The 16,682-nt window shown below is 42.4% G+C and overlaps 2 protein-coding genes across 5 annotated transcripts in view; one reads left to right on the forward strand and one right to left on the reverse strand.

The window, feature by feature from the left end:
- The window catches only part of INVS (inversin), an 87,881-nt gene extending 85,791 nt beyond the window's left edge, over positions 1 to 2,090 (forward strand). For all 4 annotated transcript variants that reach the window (XM_065753532.1, XM_065753533.1, XM_065753531.1 and 1 more), the window contains one exon: positions 1,931 to 2,090. In XM_065753532.1, coding sequence (XP_065609604.1) covers positions 1,931 to 2,046 — 116 coding nt within the window. In that variant the 3' untranslated portion in view covers positions 2,047 to 2,090. The remainder of the gene's footprint in view (positions 1 to 1,930) is intronic.
- Positions 2,091 to 2,843: 753 nt separating this feature from the next.
- TEX10 (testis expressed 10) overlaps positions 2,844 to 16,682 on the reverse strand; it is a 43,559-nt gene continuing 29,720 nt past the window's right edge. The window contains exons 10-15 of the mRNA XM_065753536.1: positions 13,206 to 13,294; positions 11,978 to 12,111; positions 5,732 to 5,812; positions 4,389 to 4,570; positions 3,631 to 3,841; positions 2,844 to 3,232 (exon numbers count right to left, since the gene is read on the reverse strand). Coding sequence (XP_065609608.1) covers positions 3,119 to 3,232; positions 3,631 to 3,841; positions 4,389 to 4,570; positions 5,732 to 5,812; positions 11,978 to 12,111; positions 13,206 to 13,294 — 811 coding nt within the window. The 3' untranslated portion in view covers positions 2,844 to 3,118. The remainder of the gene's footprint in view (positions 3,233 to 3,630; positions 3,842 to 4,388; positions 4,571 to 5,731; positions 5,813 to 11,977; positions 12,112 to 13,205; positions 13,295 to 16,682) is intronic.

The raw sequence follows: 16,682 nt of genomic DNA on the forward strand, positions 1-16,682 counted from the left end.
TAAAGATCAAGAGGTGTAACTAACACAGCACAGATATTTAATAGACTGACAGAAGTAAAAGTAGTGGATTTCTACACGTACCATGTGCTAACACACCTGTTTGTTAGAAACGCATGCTTTAGTGCAGGGATAAAATCTGAAGGTACAAAGGGATCTAATCTCCATCTTTTCTTCTGCAATGGTGTTCCCATCCTGTGCGCAGAGCCTCAATCAGATCACAGAACATTATGTGCAGTACGTTTCAGGGCTCTAAAGCAATCAATCTGCATTAATCCGCTGCTTAGCAGAGGCTGTGTAGTTAGTTATTACCAGGTTTTCCCTGGGAAATCCTCTGTTCTGTAAGTGAAAATTTGCAGCAGTTTTCAGACAAGACCTCAAGAGTTGGCTGATGGGGACATGCAGGCAGAGATGGAGCTACAGTGCATCATCCAGAACAGCATCCAGGAATGCAGCTTGCAGGAGTATTATCAAGGTCAGAAGATTTACGTGTGGGGCAGTAGTTGGACAGATAACTTAAAAATGAGGGTAGAATACACGGTTCTATGGATACTCCTTTTTAGTAAATCGCTTTTTTGGGGGAATTTTTCAAGTGTATGCACTTAGGGCTAGGAGCTGTGGTAATCTTAGTCCTTTGTCTGAGGAGTCAGTGCCTCGTTGGTCTTTAGCCTTGGCTGCATCTCATGTAGCTCAGAGCCAGGCCGCAGGCTGAGGGGAGATGAAGAAATGCTTCAAGGAGACAGTAGTTCAGATAACGTGCATAGGAAAGTAAAACCCATTTTCCTACTAGTTTACAACATTCTGAAATCAAAAGGAAATCCAGCAGCAGCCTTAGCCTTGAATTAGTTAGAAATGCAGGTGAATTTCTGCCTTGGTGAGAAAGAGACAAAGCCTTCTTTCTTCCAGTATTTGAAATAACTGACTAAACTGTTTTAATTAAGAGGCATGACCAGACAGGTGTTCGATTGCCACCTCTTCATACAGACACCAATGTAAATTTTAAAAGAAAGAGCTTCAGCAAATAAAGCAGCTCTTCGTTTAGCTTTCCAGGACAACGGCTGTCCCTGTCTTCTGAAATGAAAAGGCTCTCTTGTGAGGTTTGCCCGTCCTTTGCTTTCATAACGCGGTGACGAACAGGAGAGCGATAGGAACCCTGCCCAGCTCCCTCAGAACACTACCTACTTTGATTCACCTACCAGGAGCCGGGGGAACTTTAGCCCTTCCTTAAAGACAGTAACATGTTTTTCATCTGCCTGCCTTCATGCATGACAACATTAGGTTTGTTGGAAAAGTTCAGAGCTGTCAGTGGCTAATGCCAGATTCTCTGCTGCTGACGTAGGTGCCTGGAGTAGGTCAGCGTGGACTGCTCAGTTTGATTCTTCTCTTGTGGAAGGTGCAGCTGGGGAGGTGAAAACTGACTATCAGCCCTGGTTTTCACCTTCAAGTAGTTGGTGGAAAAAGCATGCCGTGACAAATCTCTGACAGGGGATTGACACCAAGCTCAGTGAGCTTCTCAGCAAAAGCTGCGGAGTGGGGACATGGACATAGGAAGTAGTGAAAGGAAATATGGAAAGTTAAGGGGCAGGGGAGCCGGGAAGGGATGACAGGGAGAAAAGGTGGAAGCACAATCCCTTGCTCTTCTTCAGCAGCAAGAACTTGAGTTAGTGACTGTACCATCAGCCTGAAAGCGCTCATTCATTCATCAAGGTAAATCTTAAGCTCCATTATTACGGGCTGCACTGAACAAGCACAGCCACGTTTAAGCTGTACTGAGTGCCACGGAAACAGAACTACTTACAGGTAACAGTGAGATGTCAGGAACAAGGCATGTTATGTTGCTGATGGAGAAGTTCTTTTATGAAATACAGAACCAGCATGGATTAAACTTTCCTCATTTGGAGTTATTCATCGAAACTGTTCTGTTCTTTTACAGTGAACAACCTGCAATATGTTAATTTGCTGGAGAGCATGGGAAAATCAAAGCAGTTTTCATATAACATGAGACCGACCACTGCTCCAAAACCAAAAAGTACAAGACTCGAGCACTAAGAAAAAGTGGGTGTCTGGGACTGAAGGAGTGTTCTGTTACAAATGTGACTTCATCACAGGCAAACTGTCTACAGCATATAAACTTGAACACATTTTTAGTTTTGCATGGCATGCCAAGCAGGCTGCTAAGGAGCTGGACTTTCTGTGTACAAATTTGTTTTTAAGTTTTAATTAATTTATTTACTTTTGTGATGAAATCAGAGCTGTGTTTGGAAGCAGACAATTAAGTGCTAAGCCTGCAGTAGAGGTGCAGTGGTTCACAAACGTTTACATTGTTGGAAGCCATAATTCTGAGGATGTGTTCATTAAATGCAATTGCAAAGGAGAGCGAAACTGTGTTGGAGCTGTAGCACTAAGTGCTGCTCAGCTGCACCTCAAAATGTATTTCAGAACCTAAACAGCAAAGGAGGCATAGAATTTAGTACAGAAATAGAACACAAGGAATAAGTCATTTCTCAATCTACCAGGGATTTGGAAGGATAAGGAAAAATGTTGACAGAGAAATTGCACCGTAAGTAAATGTCTTCCCCCAGCCTATGGAAAGTGCTAGCTGTGTTTTCTACTCTTCGAAATAATCCTGTTATTTATTCATTAAGAACTGTATTTTTATACACACACAAAATGAGTTTCTACAGAAAGCAAACCAGGGCAGGGCCTGTGCTAGTAGGAAACTTGTCTTCAGAGCAGTGGGAGCTGCTGTTGTACAGTATTTACTCCGCACAATGTCTTCAAAAATAGGAATTTCATAAATTAGAATTTCTAATAGAATATTTTTCAAGTGGTGGATGTGTGAATTTTTTCCTAGTTGGCACTACATAATTCCAGTCCTTGAATTGGATGGACTCCACAAGAGTCTCTGCTTCCCTACGAGCACTTTAAGCCTCGCAGAGATCCCTTCTAGGAAACCCAGCTGCGGTTACCTGCTTGAAAAGAAGGCTACAGGAGGGATGCAGCTCTTTGTAAAATTTTTATTCTGTTTCACTTACAAAAAAATGGACAAGCTTTGTTCCAACGTCTCCCGTTCAAAACTAAATAGAAGTAAATGCTTTACAATAAATGCAGTTCCTCCTCTTTAATATACCGTGTTTATCGGGCTGGGTCCCTGGGGGTGAGAGGCCAGGTAGATGTTGAAGCAGTAGTGGAGGTCTGTCAGCCACTGCTCTTGGACTTCACCACTCTTCAGGGTCTAGAAAATAAAGGGGGAGGAAGGAATTCAGCAACAGCATTTGTAAAGCTTTGCTTTGCTCTTTCAGCTCAGCACGTGCTCTGCTAACAGACACCCGCTGGCCTCGTTCACCTCATGACTTTCCTCATTTAACCTGTATGTTTAAACACGGTACGTCCGTTAGTGCTGGCAAAATAAAGTGTTACCACTTGCTACGTTAACACAGAGGTACGTGATGGAGTGTGTCAGTTCTATCAGATGCAACTTCTTACTCTTAATTACAGCAGCTTGCTCACCTCACAATTCTGCCACGGACAGTCGATTACAATGCAAACTGAGCGTAGGGTTTGCAATCACTGTTCAACATAAACACAACGTATATGCCTGCGGTGCCTGGCAGACAACAGCAGGATTCCTACCATGATGTCCTTGATAATCTGCTGCACCAGGAATTCGTTGGTCATCATATGGCTCCTGAGCTGACCGTGCTGCATCAGTAAGCGAAGCAGCTGAGCAACAACGGGCAGCTCCTCCCGGCAGATCCTGCTCACTTGGAGACTTTGCAGCATCAGTCTCAGCAGCCGCGGCAGGAGCGCTAATGCAGAAATGCACGATCCCCACAGCATATCCCTGGGAAGAAAGTGAATGAAAATGGGAAGTGATCAGAGCAGCTCATTTTAGACACGCTTCTGTAGCCGACGCCTTGCATGGAGCAGGAAACGTACTCCTGTGTTGATGGCAGTTGGCACAGCTACATTTGCAATTAGTGCTGAAGCAGAAAATATGTCCTGGCAACCACTACACTTGAAAATATGCTAAAATGATGGAAAAAAATTAAGGTCCTGATTAATTAAGCTACTGATATTGCTGAAGCCCTCATGCAGTGTGACTTCCACTTGAGGCAGTGAAGAAGGGTTCTTTCAGCTCTAATTCTGATACACCTGAACCTTTTACATCTTTAAGGCTCAACAAAAATACAGAAAAATGCAAATCAGTGTTTTGTAATAGATACACTAATAAATACAGTAAGTGAGGGAGGAGTCTTATAAGTAAACTCTGATCAACCTGCAAAAGGGCAAAGTAAATTGCAGTCGGAGGGATTGGCCCTTGGCTTTACATCTCTAAATGTTTGTGCTACAAAGGCAGAGAATTCGTACGGTGTGAAGAGCAGCATTACCTTTTCTGTACGTGTTCTGCATCTTCTTTGTCCAGAGTGAGCAGGAAGTACAGGAGGCTGTAACAACAGGAGGCTAAGAACTTGTGCAGATTTTCACTCAAGATGCAGGCTTGATCCAAGAGCTTATTTATGGCACACAGAACAGATCCAGCTGTGCTATCAGGTATTACAACCAATCCAACCTGGATTAAAACAAAAACCCCCAAGTTCATCGCTCTATACACAAGTTTCTGCTGTTACACAATTCCAAAGCAGAATGTGCCTGTTCTTTCACACGACTACAAACATGACTTTGTTTCTATTCAAGCTAGCAGATACTGCTGCATTTTAAAAACGAAATCCTGTTTTCCTTAGCAAGTAATTGAAGGTTAAAAACCACAGCCATTGAAGGTTAAAAAGTACTTAAGCCCAAGCACCCACTGCCTGTTAGAGAAAGCATTACCACTTCCGGGACATTTTGCAGAGACAGATAAGAGGTAGAGACAATCAGCAAACCAAAAGTGGTGCTCATTGGTACACCTTCTCCTTGCTCAGCGTGACAGGTGGTCCTGAGCCTCTCTCATTGGAAGTCCCCTACCTGAAGAAACACTAGGTCTGGAAAGCATCCATCATTTATCAAAATCCCTGCACCCCACGGGGCTTTCAGAACAGAGCTGCTTTTTGTGTGTCTGATACAGAGAGCCAAAAAAAAGAGGACAAAATCTAGAAGCAAATTTGCAAGTCCAGATTTAGGTCATCCTCTGAGCATCGGTACTGAAACAGAGCCCCGTTAGTGCAAAAGTTCTAAGGAATTTCTCCAGCACTTAAACCACGGCCTTTCAGATAAAAATACAGCTAACAGCAGCTATAACCAGTTAAGGAGACAAGAATCTTAACTCCATCCACGCTAAATAAAGACAACTTTCATCCCAAATGTATTTAAGAGAAAACAATGCTTTAAAGCCTTCCTCTGGAGGACGGTACAGACACAAAAGCAGCTTTCAGACAGAACAGGTCTTTCCTTTTAAACACATATCATGGGACAGAGCACCCCTTCTGTGTCTTGAAGCAGCAGTGAGCCATCACTGAAGTAGAAGGAAACCCAGAGTTTAACTCTCCAGAAAGAAAAAGCACACGATACCCATATCAGAGCTGGTCTCTGAAATCCAGTGTGCTCGACAGGGATGAGAGCACTCTAGAATCACAGGATGGCTTGGGCTGGAAGGGACCTCAAAGCCCACCCATCCCCAACCCCTGCTGTGGGCAGGGCTGCCCCCCACCAGCTCAGCTGGATTTGAGGGTTACAGAGACAATCACAAGATTTATCACAAGCAAGTTAAGATGGGAAACGAAATGTGACTTACCAGGTATTTACAGATGCCAGTCTGGAGAATGTCAAAGCACTGACTTTGGGAAGGTATAGTGGACAAGCTGTGACAGATCACCTGTTTTAATAAACCAGTTATATTTAAGCACTTGAAAATACAGCCAGCAACCATTCCCTGCACAGACTTAAATTCAAAGTACCTACGAGGACATGGCAGCTTTGTCTCTAAAGGTACTGGTTCTTGGCAGTGTATCAGAGTAACACTGTCAGCATAAATTATTCAATGTTTAACGAGACGATGACCTGCACCACTGGTCCTGTTGGTAATGGTGTTCTTCCATTTACATCTGTGAACAAAGTAGAAAGCCAAAAATACTCCACCCAGCTCAAGTATCCTACAACGCAAGGCTACACCCTGCCTGCCTCTGAGGAGAAGACATTCAGAAAACAGAAAGACCCTACACGCATCCGTCCTGAGATACCACGACACAGGAGGTGCTCCTCTTCAACACAGGTGCATTTAAACTGAACAGGACAAGAAAAATCACCCGGAGCATGGAGAACCTGTCTTACACAGCTAAATGGAAAGGACTTCACCTGCTCAGGCTGGCAGAGCTACAGCTAAGCAGGTATGCCAGTGCTTCTTACAACAGCAGGTGAGAACTGACGTGAGAGAACAAACATATCCAAACAGCGACGCCAGTGGCCATGATCCCGGCTGACTGGTTGAAAATTAGGAAGGAGGATGGTGAAAGGCTTACTGGAGAGAGCACGTGACACCTCTGCTGCCCTTTTGAGAGAGCTCAGAAAGTTTACAGAAGAAGTGTGCAAAAAAGCTCCTGACTATGTAACACACTAGACAGTAACCTACAGAGATCCCTTTTAATTCAATACATGACCACGAGGTCAACAAATCGAAGACCTAGAAGGCAGGTCTGCCAAACCTGCCCAGCAAACTGTGACTCACTAATAATAAAACCCTCATTAAATATTCATCTTTATGCCCCTAGAAAAGCCCCAGCAATCCACAAAGGCTGTCCCTTAGACAACAAGTTACAGAAGCACTTCATAAGAGGTGCAATTTGCTGAGACTCAGCTTTCTCCAGAACTGGAGAAGGAAAACAGCCATTGCAGCACTGAGCAGCACCGTATCTCCTTGTAAGGGTTGTGCTGAAGTGCACAGTGCCTGGCAGGTTCACTTTTTCCTCAAAATAGCACTCACACACCCTACACCCAGCTCTCTGTTTTCATATGATTAAGTGGGAGTGGTAATCCTTTTCAATTCTATAAATTAAATCCTGCTTGAAATGGCTTTCATAACAAATGTCTGTTATAAAAAGTGAAACTGAAACGCTATTAGACATGGAAATGAAAAGCAAAGAAAACTTAATTATCCCTTGAAAATTAGTATTTTTCCCGACAATTTATTTTCCTTAGGCAAGGGCTTGCGTGGTGTTTAATTTCCATAATAAAATGTCACAGCTGATTCGTTATTTTACATTTGATTAGCATTTATCACATTTTTGGTGCATTTGCAGATGAGTTTTGGATTAAAGCCAGAGCAATTTTGTTTCACAGTATCACCAAAGTGAATGGACAGAGAAGGGGCACTTTTTGATCGTAGAGGGCTTTACGCCTTTTTGAGACGAGTATCTAATGACAGGTTTGGTTTAGGCCTGTGGGTTTGGTCTTCCATTTTGTCTGAATGCCCCACTTTGTGCAAATTAAGCAAAAAAAAATAAAATAAATAAAAGCCCAAACCTTTCCGTTTAATATTGCTCATCTCTAAGATGCTCTCAACTCCAAAAGAAGGATTTAGAAGGAACCCTCAGGCTCAGTGTGAGCCCTCATGGCAAAAGGACAAATGACGAACCGAGAGCCACGTTCTGTCCGTATGTTGAACTGCTCCCACTCCCTGCATCACTCCCTGTTTCCCATAACATGAGATATTCTGCGCTCAAAAAGCCTCAAGGGAAACATTTTATCAGTAACTGTCCAGCAAAAATAACAAAGTGTTATTACTTGCAGCTTAATCACGCTGCCAAGTATTCTCTTTTTCACAGAAAAATCCCCGCTTTCCACTGAAGACACGCATGCAGAGCAGAACCCAACAGGCAGGAGGAACAAGCCCTGCGTGCAGTCAGACCCACACACAGCCCACACCCCAGAGAAGCGATGGTATTCTGAGGGCAAGCTGGCAAGCACCAGGCGCTGTATCCCAATGCCAACTTTAAAATGCACTTCCCCGTTCCCATCCACCTCGAACAACGGTGGCTGAAACACAACAGGCTGTTCTGCAGCCAATTCCCCAGCCCTGGAGAAATGGCTGTTGCAGGCAGGACCCTGCTCAGTGTAACACGTTACTGCAGAGCGTAGAAAATGAGAAGTTTTCAGGTGATGGGGCAGGCAATGAAGCTTGGCCTCCGAGGCCAGGCCCGCTCCCCCGAAGCGCCCTGCCTTATCAGACATGTACTCCCCTGACAGGGCCCGCTTCTCTTTCTGAATTAAATTGATTTGACAGGGCAATATTAACAGTGCCCTGAGTTGTTGAGAAAGCCGCGTACAACCAGAGATCTTTGTTCACCTGCCTGGGCTGAGCTCATGGGGGCGGATGTGAAAGGTATTCCCGATTCAGTGACTCCAGAAAAAAAAGGATAAAAACAACACAGCAAACACACACCATCACAACAAGAAACAAAACCTAAGTTAAAAAGAAAAAAAAATAAGAAACAAAGGAAAAATGCAGTCTGCAGGAGAGCATTACATAGCTGGGCAACGGGGAAAAACAGCATGTGCCTAACTCTGCACTAACAGAGCAGGATGACAAAGAAACACATCAGAAAAGAATTCAAAATGATATATTATTCTACACGCTGACATCCGACATATTTCCAAGCATTTAGAAGAACTATGGAACGCAGTCAAGGCCCAGTTACTGCCTCAGAAACAGTAACCACAGCACACAGTCTTGGATTGCATCTGCTGAATGGCACCAATTGCAGCATAGTCCCAACCAAACCTGTACCAGGAGGCACAGAACTCCTGGCTGCAGTTAGTCCTGTCTTGATAAAAAACTGACGTTTCAGAAACTATGTAGTGAGAACACGGGGCTCCATAGCTAACACGCGATCCAGAAGGAGAATGAAGTCATACTTGAGAAACAAGAAAAGCCCAGCTCATCCTGCCCCCTCTCCATGACAAAGAACTTGAAACATTGGAGAGCATGCCCTTCAGAAGCGAGCTCTTGTTTCTCACAGAGCCTGCAATTTGGCTCAGTCTGCCACAGCACATCAGCCTTCACAGCTACCTCATTTGTAAAACTTTTCCACTTTTTTGTGCGTTCCATTACATCCATCCCACGAGCTCTGAGCCGCAGCCCTCTTTTAATAGCTGACTTTCCCTGGTGTTTGCTCTTAACCATTTTAAATGTGTTCCCGATCATTTTATCCCTTTGAGTCAGCTCCGTGCCCAGTACGACTCCAGAACGCAGACTTCAAGCAGGACTTCAGAATGGTGCTTTCCTTCTTCCTCCCCCAGCATTCAAATGACACAAATACCAAATATTATCACAACAGAAATGATCACGTATACGTCGTTACCTTGTTAATCTGCTCGTTTCTGTCGGCGCTTTCTCATTTGATCCTGACAGAGCAATTCAATTACAGGGGAGTGAACAACATTACCGACAAACACTATGGGCGCCGTTAAAATGAACCGAGTCTGAAGCCTCTCCCTTTAGGCTGCAGCAATCTATTCTGGAGCTCCATCTATTTTAGCTGCAGGGATATGATTTTAAATAATTGGCTTTAATAAGGCAGAAGTCATTTTAAGTAGAAGTTGCTCCAGAAAACGAAGCAAGGCTTCCAAATTTACATTTCATCTCTTTCAGACGAAACCTGAAGATGAACCTTTATAGTTACACAAAACAGTATTTAGAGGGACGCTTCTCTCAAGCATTGCTCCTGGAGTGAAAAATCACAACTGCCTACGAGCCTCTGCAACGAAAGTAAGGTGGCTCTGGGTTGCCAGTATTAGCAATTACTGCACTCTAGTCGAAACAGTTACAAACAGCAACGGCCTCAAAAGGGTTTTGTTAGAAACCACTTAATAGCAAACCTATCTCCCTCAACCTTAAGAAGAAAGAACCCACCCATGCCTCAAACCCAGATCCAACGCACTATCAGCTACCAGAACGCCAACGTCTCCTCTGCAGAGCTGCTTTCCAGCTGGCCAGGCTCCAGCACTTAAGGGTACACGTGGTTACTCCTCCCCAGATGCAGGAATCTACCATTCCCTTCACTGGACTTCATGAGGTTCTTCTCTGCCCAGTTCTCCATCCTTCTGGACTAGCAATGCAACCGACTCATCTACCACACAATCCATTCAGTTTTGCCCAACTGCAAACTTGCTGAGGGCTCGCTCAGCCTCACTGTCCAGGTCACTAATGAAGAGGTTAGAAAGTACAGGCTTCAGCACTGGCTCCTGGGGTCCATCACAGTGATGTGGTTCCACCTGGACTTTGTGTCCCTGATCACCCTCTAGATCTACCTGGCCATTCAGGCAGTTTTCAACTCAGTGTCAAGCTACCTAACCACTCTTTGTCAGTGAAGAGACAAGAACGTTATGGGATACAGTATCAAAAACCTCACAAAACTCAAGATAAATGATATTGCCTTAATGCAGTAGGCTCTCAGGCTGATTGAACACAATTCATTTTCCATAAATCCATGTTGACTGTTTCCTATCTCATCCTAATTTTCTCTCCACAATCTACACTATGGAGGAAAGCCCTCCAAACTCCTTATCAAGCTCAGGGTGGTAACCAGCTATCAAGAACATCCTTTTGGTTAAGAATCTACAAAAACACCCTGGATCTGGAAGGTCATGCTGCTCCTTACACAGGGACTTTTGTTCCTATTTTCTCTCATTACTTAGTCCCAGAAAAGACATCAGCCTAACACATAAATGCATCAGTACTGCAATGCTCGGCCTGGTGCTCAAATCCTCTTCCATGACCAATCAGGGATATCCAGCTCACTGTTTAACAAACTGCAGTTCACTTTGGAGAACCTGACAAAAACAAGTTTCTGTTCGTAACGACTCTACTCATTGGCACCAAAGCTAAGAGAAGTACCTGAAAGCAAACTTGAAAGCAGGAACCAGGGATGCAAACAATCCATCTATAACCCACCAAGTTCACTGTCCCCAGGTTAACATATTCCTACTGTGTGGTTCTCTCAGCCAATTTTAATACAGTTGTGGAGGAATCAAAAAAGAAGATGGAAAGAAGATACAAGGGCAGCATTTTCAAAAGCTAACAAAATATATGTAATATGCTGGGAAAGATTGGGAAATGATCCCTCTGGTGAGTTCACAGAGGGACAATCCTGTATTCTGTAAAGTGCAGGTGGAAAAAAATGAATGTTCTAGTGTTTCAACACTGAAGAAAAGGGGTTTTGCTGAGAGAATGTGTCATCAGCAGGCAGAAAAGAGACAGTGAAGAAAATGAGAAGGAAAATCCAACAGCTCCAGAGGCCAACTAACTGTAGGCAGGACTTGTAAGGTTTGTATCAGTCATGGTACCAAACAAGTTTTCTATGGAAAACAGCACACATGCAATATATGCCTAGGACTGTCATTACATTTAGCAGATTATCGCTTCAACTTCACAAAGGGGAAGTTGAGAGAAAAATCCCCCGTGATGCTCCAAAAAAGACTGCAATGAAAAACCAAAATACATCAGACAGCTAAAACTGTTATATTCTTCCTTCTGTATTCATGATAGATTTCATAAATGCTGTAAAACTGACACGTGGTTTCACACCTTGATATGGTTTCTGTGGACCAAGCGATAAAAAAAAAAGAGATGAGCCACAATGAAGATTAATATTTACCAGTTCTGAATAAAGTCTGGTGGCTCAGATCCCTCTAGAACCAATAATAAAATTAAGCTTCTGGTTCTCAGTACTTAGGATCTTACAAACAGGTACGAACTGTATTGCTGGTCTTAAACTTGTTAGTGTTGGAGAACTTTCCACCAAGGCTTCTACCCATTCTTTTCCACGTCCACTGTTCTGCACACCACACCTAACATTCACCTTCTAAAGCAGCTTCCTTCAAAATATTATCTGCTGGCTGTAAGAAAACATTAGCGGATTTGACTGCTGTAACATTTTTCATTCTTTTTTTTCAACTCGGGACAAGATTTTAGACACCTGCAGAAAAGGGATAGAGAGCATTTCAAGATTGAATGCTGTCATTTAGAATTAGCATCATGTATTACCTCTGTCACAGCCCAGTGGTGTAAAAACTGGTCCAGATCTGTTAGGTAAAGACGGACAGGTGAAAGCTGTGTCTGGCTAATGTGTGGTTTTCCTCTAATGCCCTGGAGACTAGTCAACTCCTCTCTTGAAAACCCTAGAGAAAAATAAGCAGTACAACAGTGTCACGAGACAAGCCAAGCACTCTTCTACTTCAACAGCATCATTCACAAGATCCTGCTTGGTATTTTAAATTAAGTATATCAGAATTTAAGCTCTCATTTCCAAAAGAAAACCCCAAATTGAAGGAATACCAATTTAAACTGTAACATGGGGGGCAAGACCGTACAGAGCCCTCATTATATTTTCAGCACACATATCTTCAAAAACTGAAAAAGCAGATATAATGCAAGACGATTCACAGGGTGTTCACAATAATGCAGGGCTTTCAAATAGCCCCAGGGGCTTAAAAAATTAATTCACCTAATTATTTCTAGCCAGGTATTAAATGCTTTAATAAAGCAGAACTGCTGATTCAAAACAGTCAGTTCATCCTTATTTTCATTTTCTGCACCATCAATACCGCTGCCATCAGTTTTTCATGGAAAAAGGTAATTTAGGAATGCAAAGCAGTTGAGCATTAGAAATGCTTCTCTTTACACAGGGAAAGTTAATGGAAAATATTTCTCAGTAGCATTATGCCATTTTAACCACTGCACCTTCCCCAAGTAAGTTGTAACAATAATTCTGTTCCGTGGAGATAACTGAGTGCAAATGTAGCACGGAGGTGGTTCTGTACAAGTGACATCTCTGGGCAGTTCACTTCAACATTCTTTGATCACTTCATTCTGATGGAATGTTCTTAATGGTGCAAACACGTCCATAGGAAATCCAAAAGGCATTCTAAATTCATACTGTTATGAACCAATCAGAGGCATTTCAAGTCTAGAACAATTCATTCAAGCTACGTGCTGAATTTAGATTTTCCTCGTAATTTTTTTTTAATATTTGCTAGACATTTAGAAAAAGAATGCAAATATTCAGCCAAAATGGAAAATCAAAGCATATAAACAGACTGTCAGAAAACGGATCAAGAGCAAAAAAAAGGATATATCACAACAAAAAGAACAAGATTAGAAGCACTTTCAGGAAGTAACTACTTTACCATCTATTCCAAGTTAAACCCAGCAACCAACTACCAAAACAAATTCCAGGTTGTTAAATCTGAATTATGACATTCACGTGAATTACCTATAAGGGTTGAAAACAAGAAGCTGAAATAGTCCACATCATTCACTGCATTATCCTGCACTTGGCACTTCCAGCCTGCAAAGGACGATCTACACAAAACCAACAGCAGATAGTTTATTAAAAAAAACATGTCATTAAGAATTCACAACCTAATGGCATAATGCAATCAATTAGCATGGCTAAATTATTAATTTCAGCATTCCTGTTTCTAACCGCTGTTGTCAGAGTAGCATTTTAAACAGCTTCAAAAACAGAACTTGGTCTGCTCTGTTCTACCCAGAACTTGGGTACTGCTGAATTTCGTGCCCCTACACTGGCTCTGGTTGTCACGCAGACTAAATTACTGAGGTAGCAAACTTTCATTAACACCATTATAACCTTTCCTATAGTGACAACAGCCGACACGCAGTAAATTAGTTTCATTTCCCTTACTCGTTTTTTTCATTACCTTCACTGATTTTGATAGAACCCTTTGCAATAACAATAGATTCCATTTGAAAGCAGCTTTGTTGTCTACTTTAGAGTAGCTGAAGCTACTAAACACAGAACTAAAGACCCGCTTTTGCAGTTTAAAGCATATGATGGAGCAATGTGCTAAAACCTATGCAGCTGCTTGACCTCTCCCTTTTTAGGGGCCATCTGTAAGAAGTCCACTTTTGTTTCTCAAATTAAAAACCATGCATACGTGTGGAAATGTAACGTTGAGTGCTAGGGCCCTGCTTTCATTCTTCCCTATGCATTTCACTTGTAGCTGGTGCCATGGGCAGCGCTGGGCTATGTGCATCTTTGGTCCAAAGCAGTGTCACTGCTGTTACTTTCTCCTCACATCAGCTTACCCACACACACAGGATTCTGAAGCTTATGGCTAAGACTCTGGAATTCCTTTACATGTTTTACCAGTGTTGGTTTGCTACTCACACCTAACTACTTTCACACTCACAGAAACAGAACTAGCCTTTCAAGCAGCCCAACAGGATGCCATGCTAAGTGTCACTGATGTCTACAGATGAGGAAGCAGAGAAGCACCACTATTCTGCTCTGGGATCACACAGAACCCACAGAAAGAGACTACTGAGTGTTTTTAGACTCATCTGTAAGCAGAGCTGCACAGACACATGCACATACAAAACCAAAATCTGGAACTCAGTTACAGTCTACTTTTTTAAAATGCCAAAGCTATCACATACATAAAAACAAGCCTCGCTGCTACACGGGCACTAAGGCTAAAAATAATCTAGCACTCAATTTAGAAAGTGACAGAGGAAGTTGCCTATACTCTTCAGCTTTGCCTTTGTGCGTACGCCTTGGAGTACGATGTTGTTACATATCACTGTCTCTACATAAATCTGCCTCATTCAACTCACAGATGAATGGACTAATCAAGATTATGTAACAAAGGATACCACAGTCTGACCTGCTCCTGCCTTAATAACCTTAATAATTAGATGGAAAGTATGAATGGAGCAGCTTACAAACTCAGGTGAGCAAAGAGGTTTTAGGCATACTGGTTTGCATCCTTCTCTGAACAGCAGAAGTTCCATGAGATAAAAGCATAAACTTTTTAAAACTGGGAGACAGTTAACTCAGTGGTAACATTCCCCATCAGGTCTCATCCTCAAGTTAGGTACTAATTCTTTTCAGACCAGAAAAACCTTATTCAGAGTGGAGGTTCCTCTTACGCTTTTCTTCCTATTGTTAGCACTGTGAAAGTTCAAAAATGAGTACAAGACTGAAAGGACAGCAACAAGAGCAGCTCACAGGCCTGCCCTACCTCTAGTGCCCTACTTGCACTCAGAGTGAAATCAAAGTCAGTCTTCTGGTTTCAAGGAAGAAAACGCTAAGAACTCTGACAAACCAGCTCCTAAGTGTTTCATTACATTCCTCCATCTAGCAGGTGCTTCTGTGTTTCACATTTTCCTTGCCTCAGTTCCTCATTTGTGTGGGCAGCCAGTGTCTTTCTCCAACATCTCGTACAGCTGTGAAAAACGCAGCACAGAATCCCACACACAGGGGAAATCACTTGGTCTTCTAAGGGATATCCAAGGATACAGACATAATACAGTAAATAAAATACAGGGTCTTCTCCCAAAGGACAAAGCATAACTTGATATCAGTACTCCCCTGGTGACTGTGGTGCATTCAGCACACAATGCAGCATGGAAAAAACAACACAAGATCACGAAATCAAGGACTCGATCAGGATCTCACAAATACACTGTATCAGATTAACACTAAGTCCCATGTGCTTAGTAGTAGTGCAAGCACAAGAAGAGCACTACAGCATAAAGTTAATGCAAACACAAACTCAATTAGCTCAGAATCCCAATCTCTGTAGCATAGCCGAAGCTACTCAATTTTGGGATTTGTGCTAAGGCGAGCCAGAAATAGAGAACACAGAACTGAAACTTAATTCTGGAACAGATACTGATGTACTACAATCACATTACAAATCATTTCAGAGATCTTAGTCAGATCTAGTAACACTACTGCTACAGATGACTAAGAACTATGTGCATTTTATAATGTTTAAGTGCTCATAAATGGAATGTTAGACATTTAATAAAAAATGATTTGTAGGCAGAACAGAGGCAACAAGCTCATTATAATCTCCCTTCTTCGAACAGATTTTCACTGACAATGGGAACCTGTTACCAACTGTATGAGTGAGACCCTTCTGACAGCTAGTCCAAACCCACGTTTAACTACAAAGAATTGAATGTTGCCATTTCTATAAGGCTACCTGCTCTCTGTAAGAACACCTCTCCCAAGACTTAGAACTGCACCTTTAGGTAACCCTTTTTGTACACCAAATGGTAATAAAGGGAAATCTCAATCCAATTAACTTAAAAATCACCACCTCCCTTGCCATTAGCATAGAACATATTTATCTGTGACAGCACACATGCATATCGTTACTTCTACCACTTGCTGCTAACACTTAACAGCAGATCCATTTCTGTTCACGACATTATCTTCAGCTTAGGTTACATCAAAGGACTGCAAATAAAATTTGTGAACCGCAGTTTGTACACAAGTGATTTCTCAACCACATCCTATTATCGCTGTTGTCCTTCCTGATCTAAAGTAGCTACCAACTGATTTCTGGTTCAGGCTTCAGCAGTTGGTTTTGACAGAGTCCTAAGAAGCCTAAGAAGGGCTCCCATAGAAGAACTCTGATGAAACTTGCTGGAATAATTATTAACCTTCTACTTGTCCTCCTATAAAACACAGCGCTCAGACTCCAGGCAGCAATGCACCTATCAAATATGGCAAACCTTGCTCAGAATTTGGGTTGGGTTATTTTGGCTTTTTTGTTGTCGTCGTTCAGTAATAAAATTGAAAATAAGTGTAATAAACCTCAAAAATACTGAGTTCAGTTAGAGTAAAAAAGGAAAATCAAATACAAGATTCACTGTTTTTCAGAGACATTGATACCATCACCCTTTTATTCATAAATGTGACGACTGCACAGTTCAA

The sequence above is a fragment of the Cyrtonyx montezumae genome, unplaced genomic scaffold, assembly GCF_038088225.1.
Source record: "Cyrtonyx montezumae isolate F1298 unplaced genomic scaffold, pur_monq_1.0 scaffold_8, whole genome shotgun sequence".
In the NCBI taxonomy this organism is placed as follows: Eukaryota; Metazoa; Chordata; class Aves; order Galliformes; family Odontophoridae; genus Cyrtonyx; species Cyrtonyx montezumae.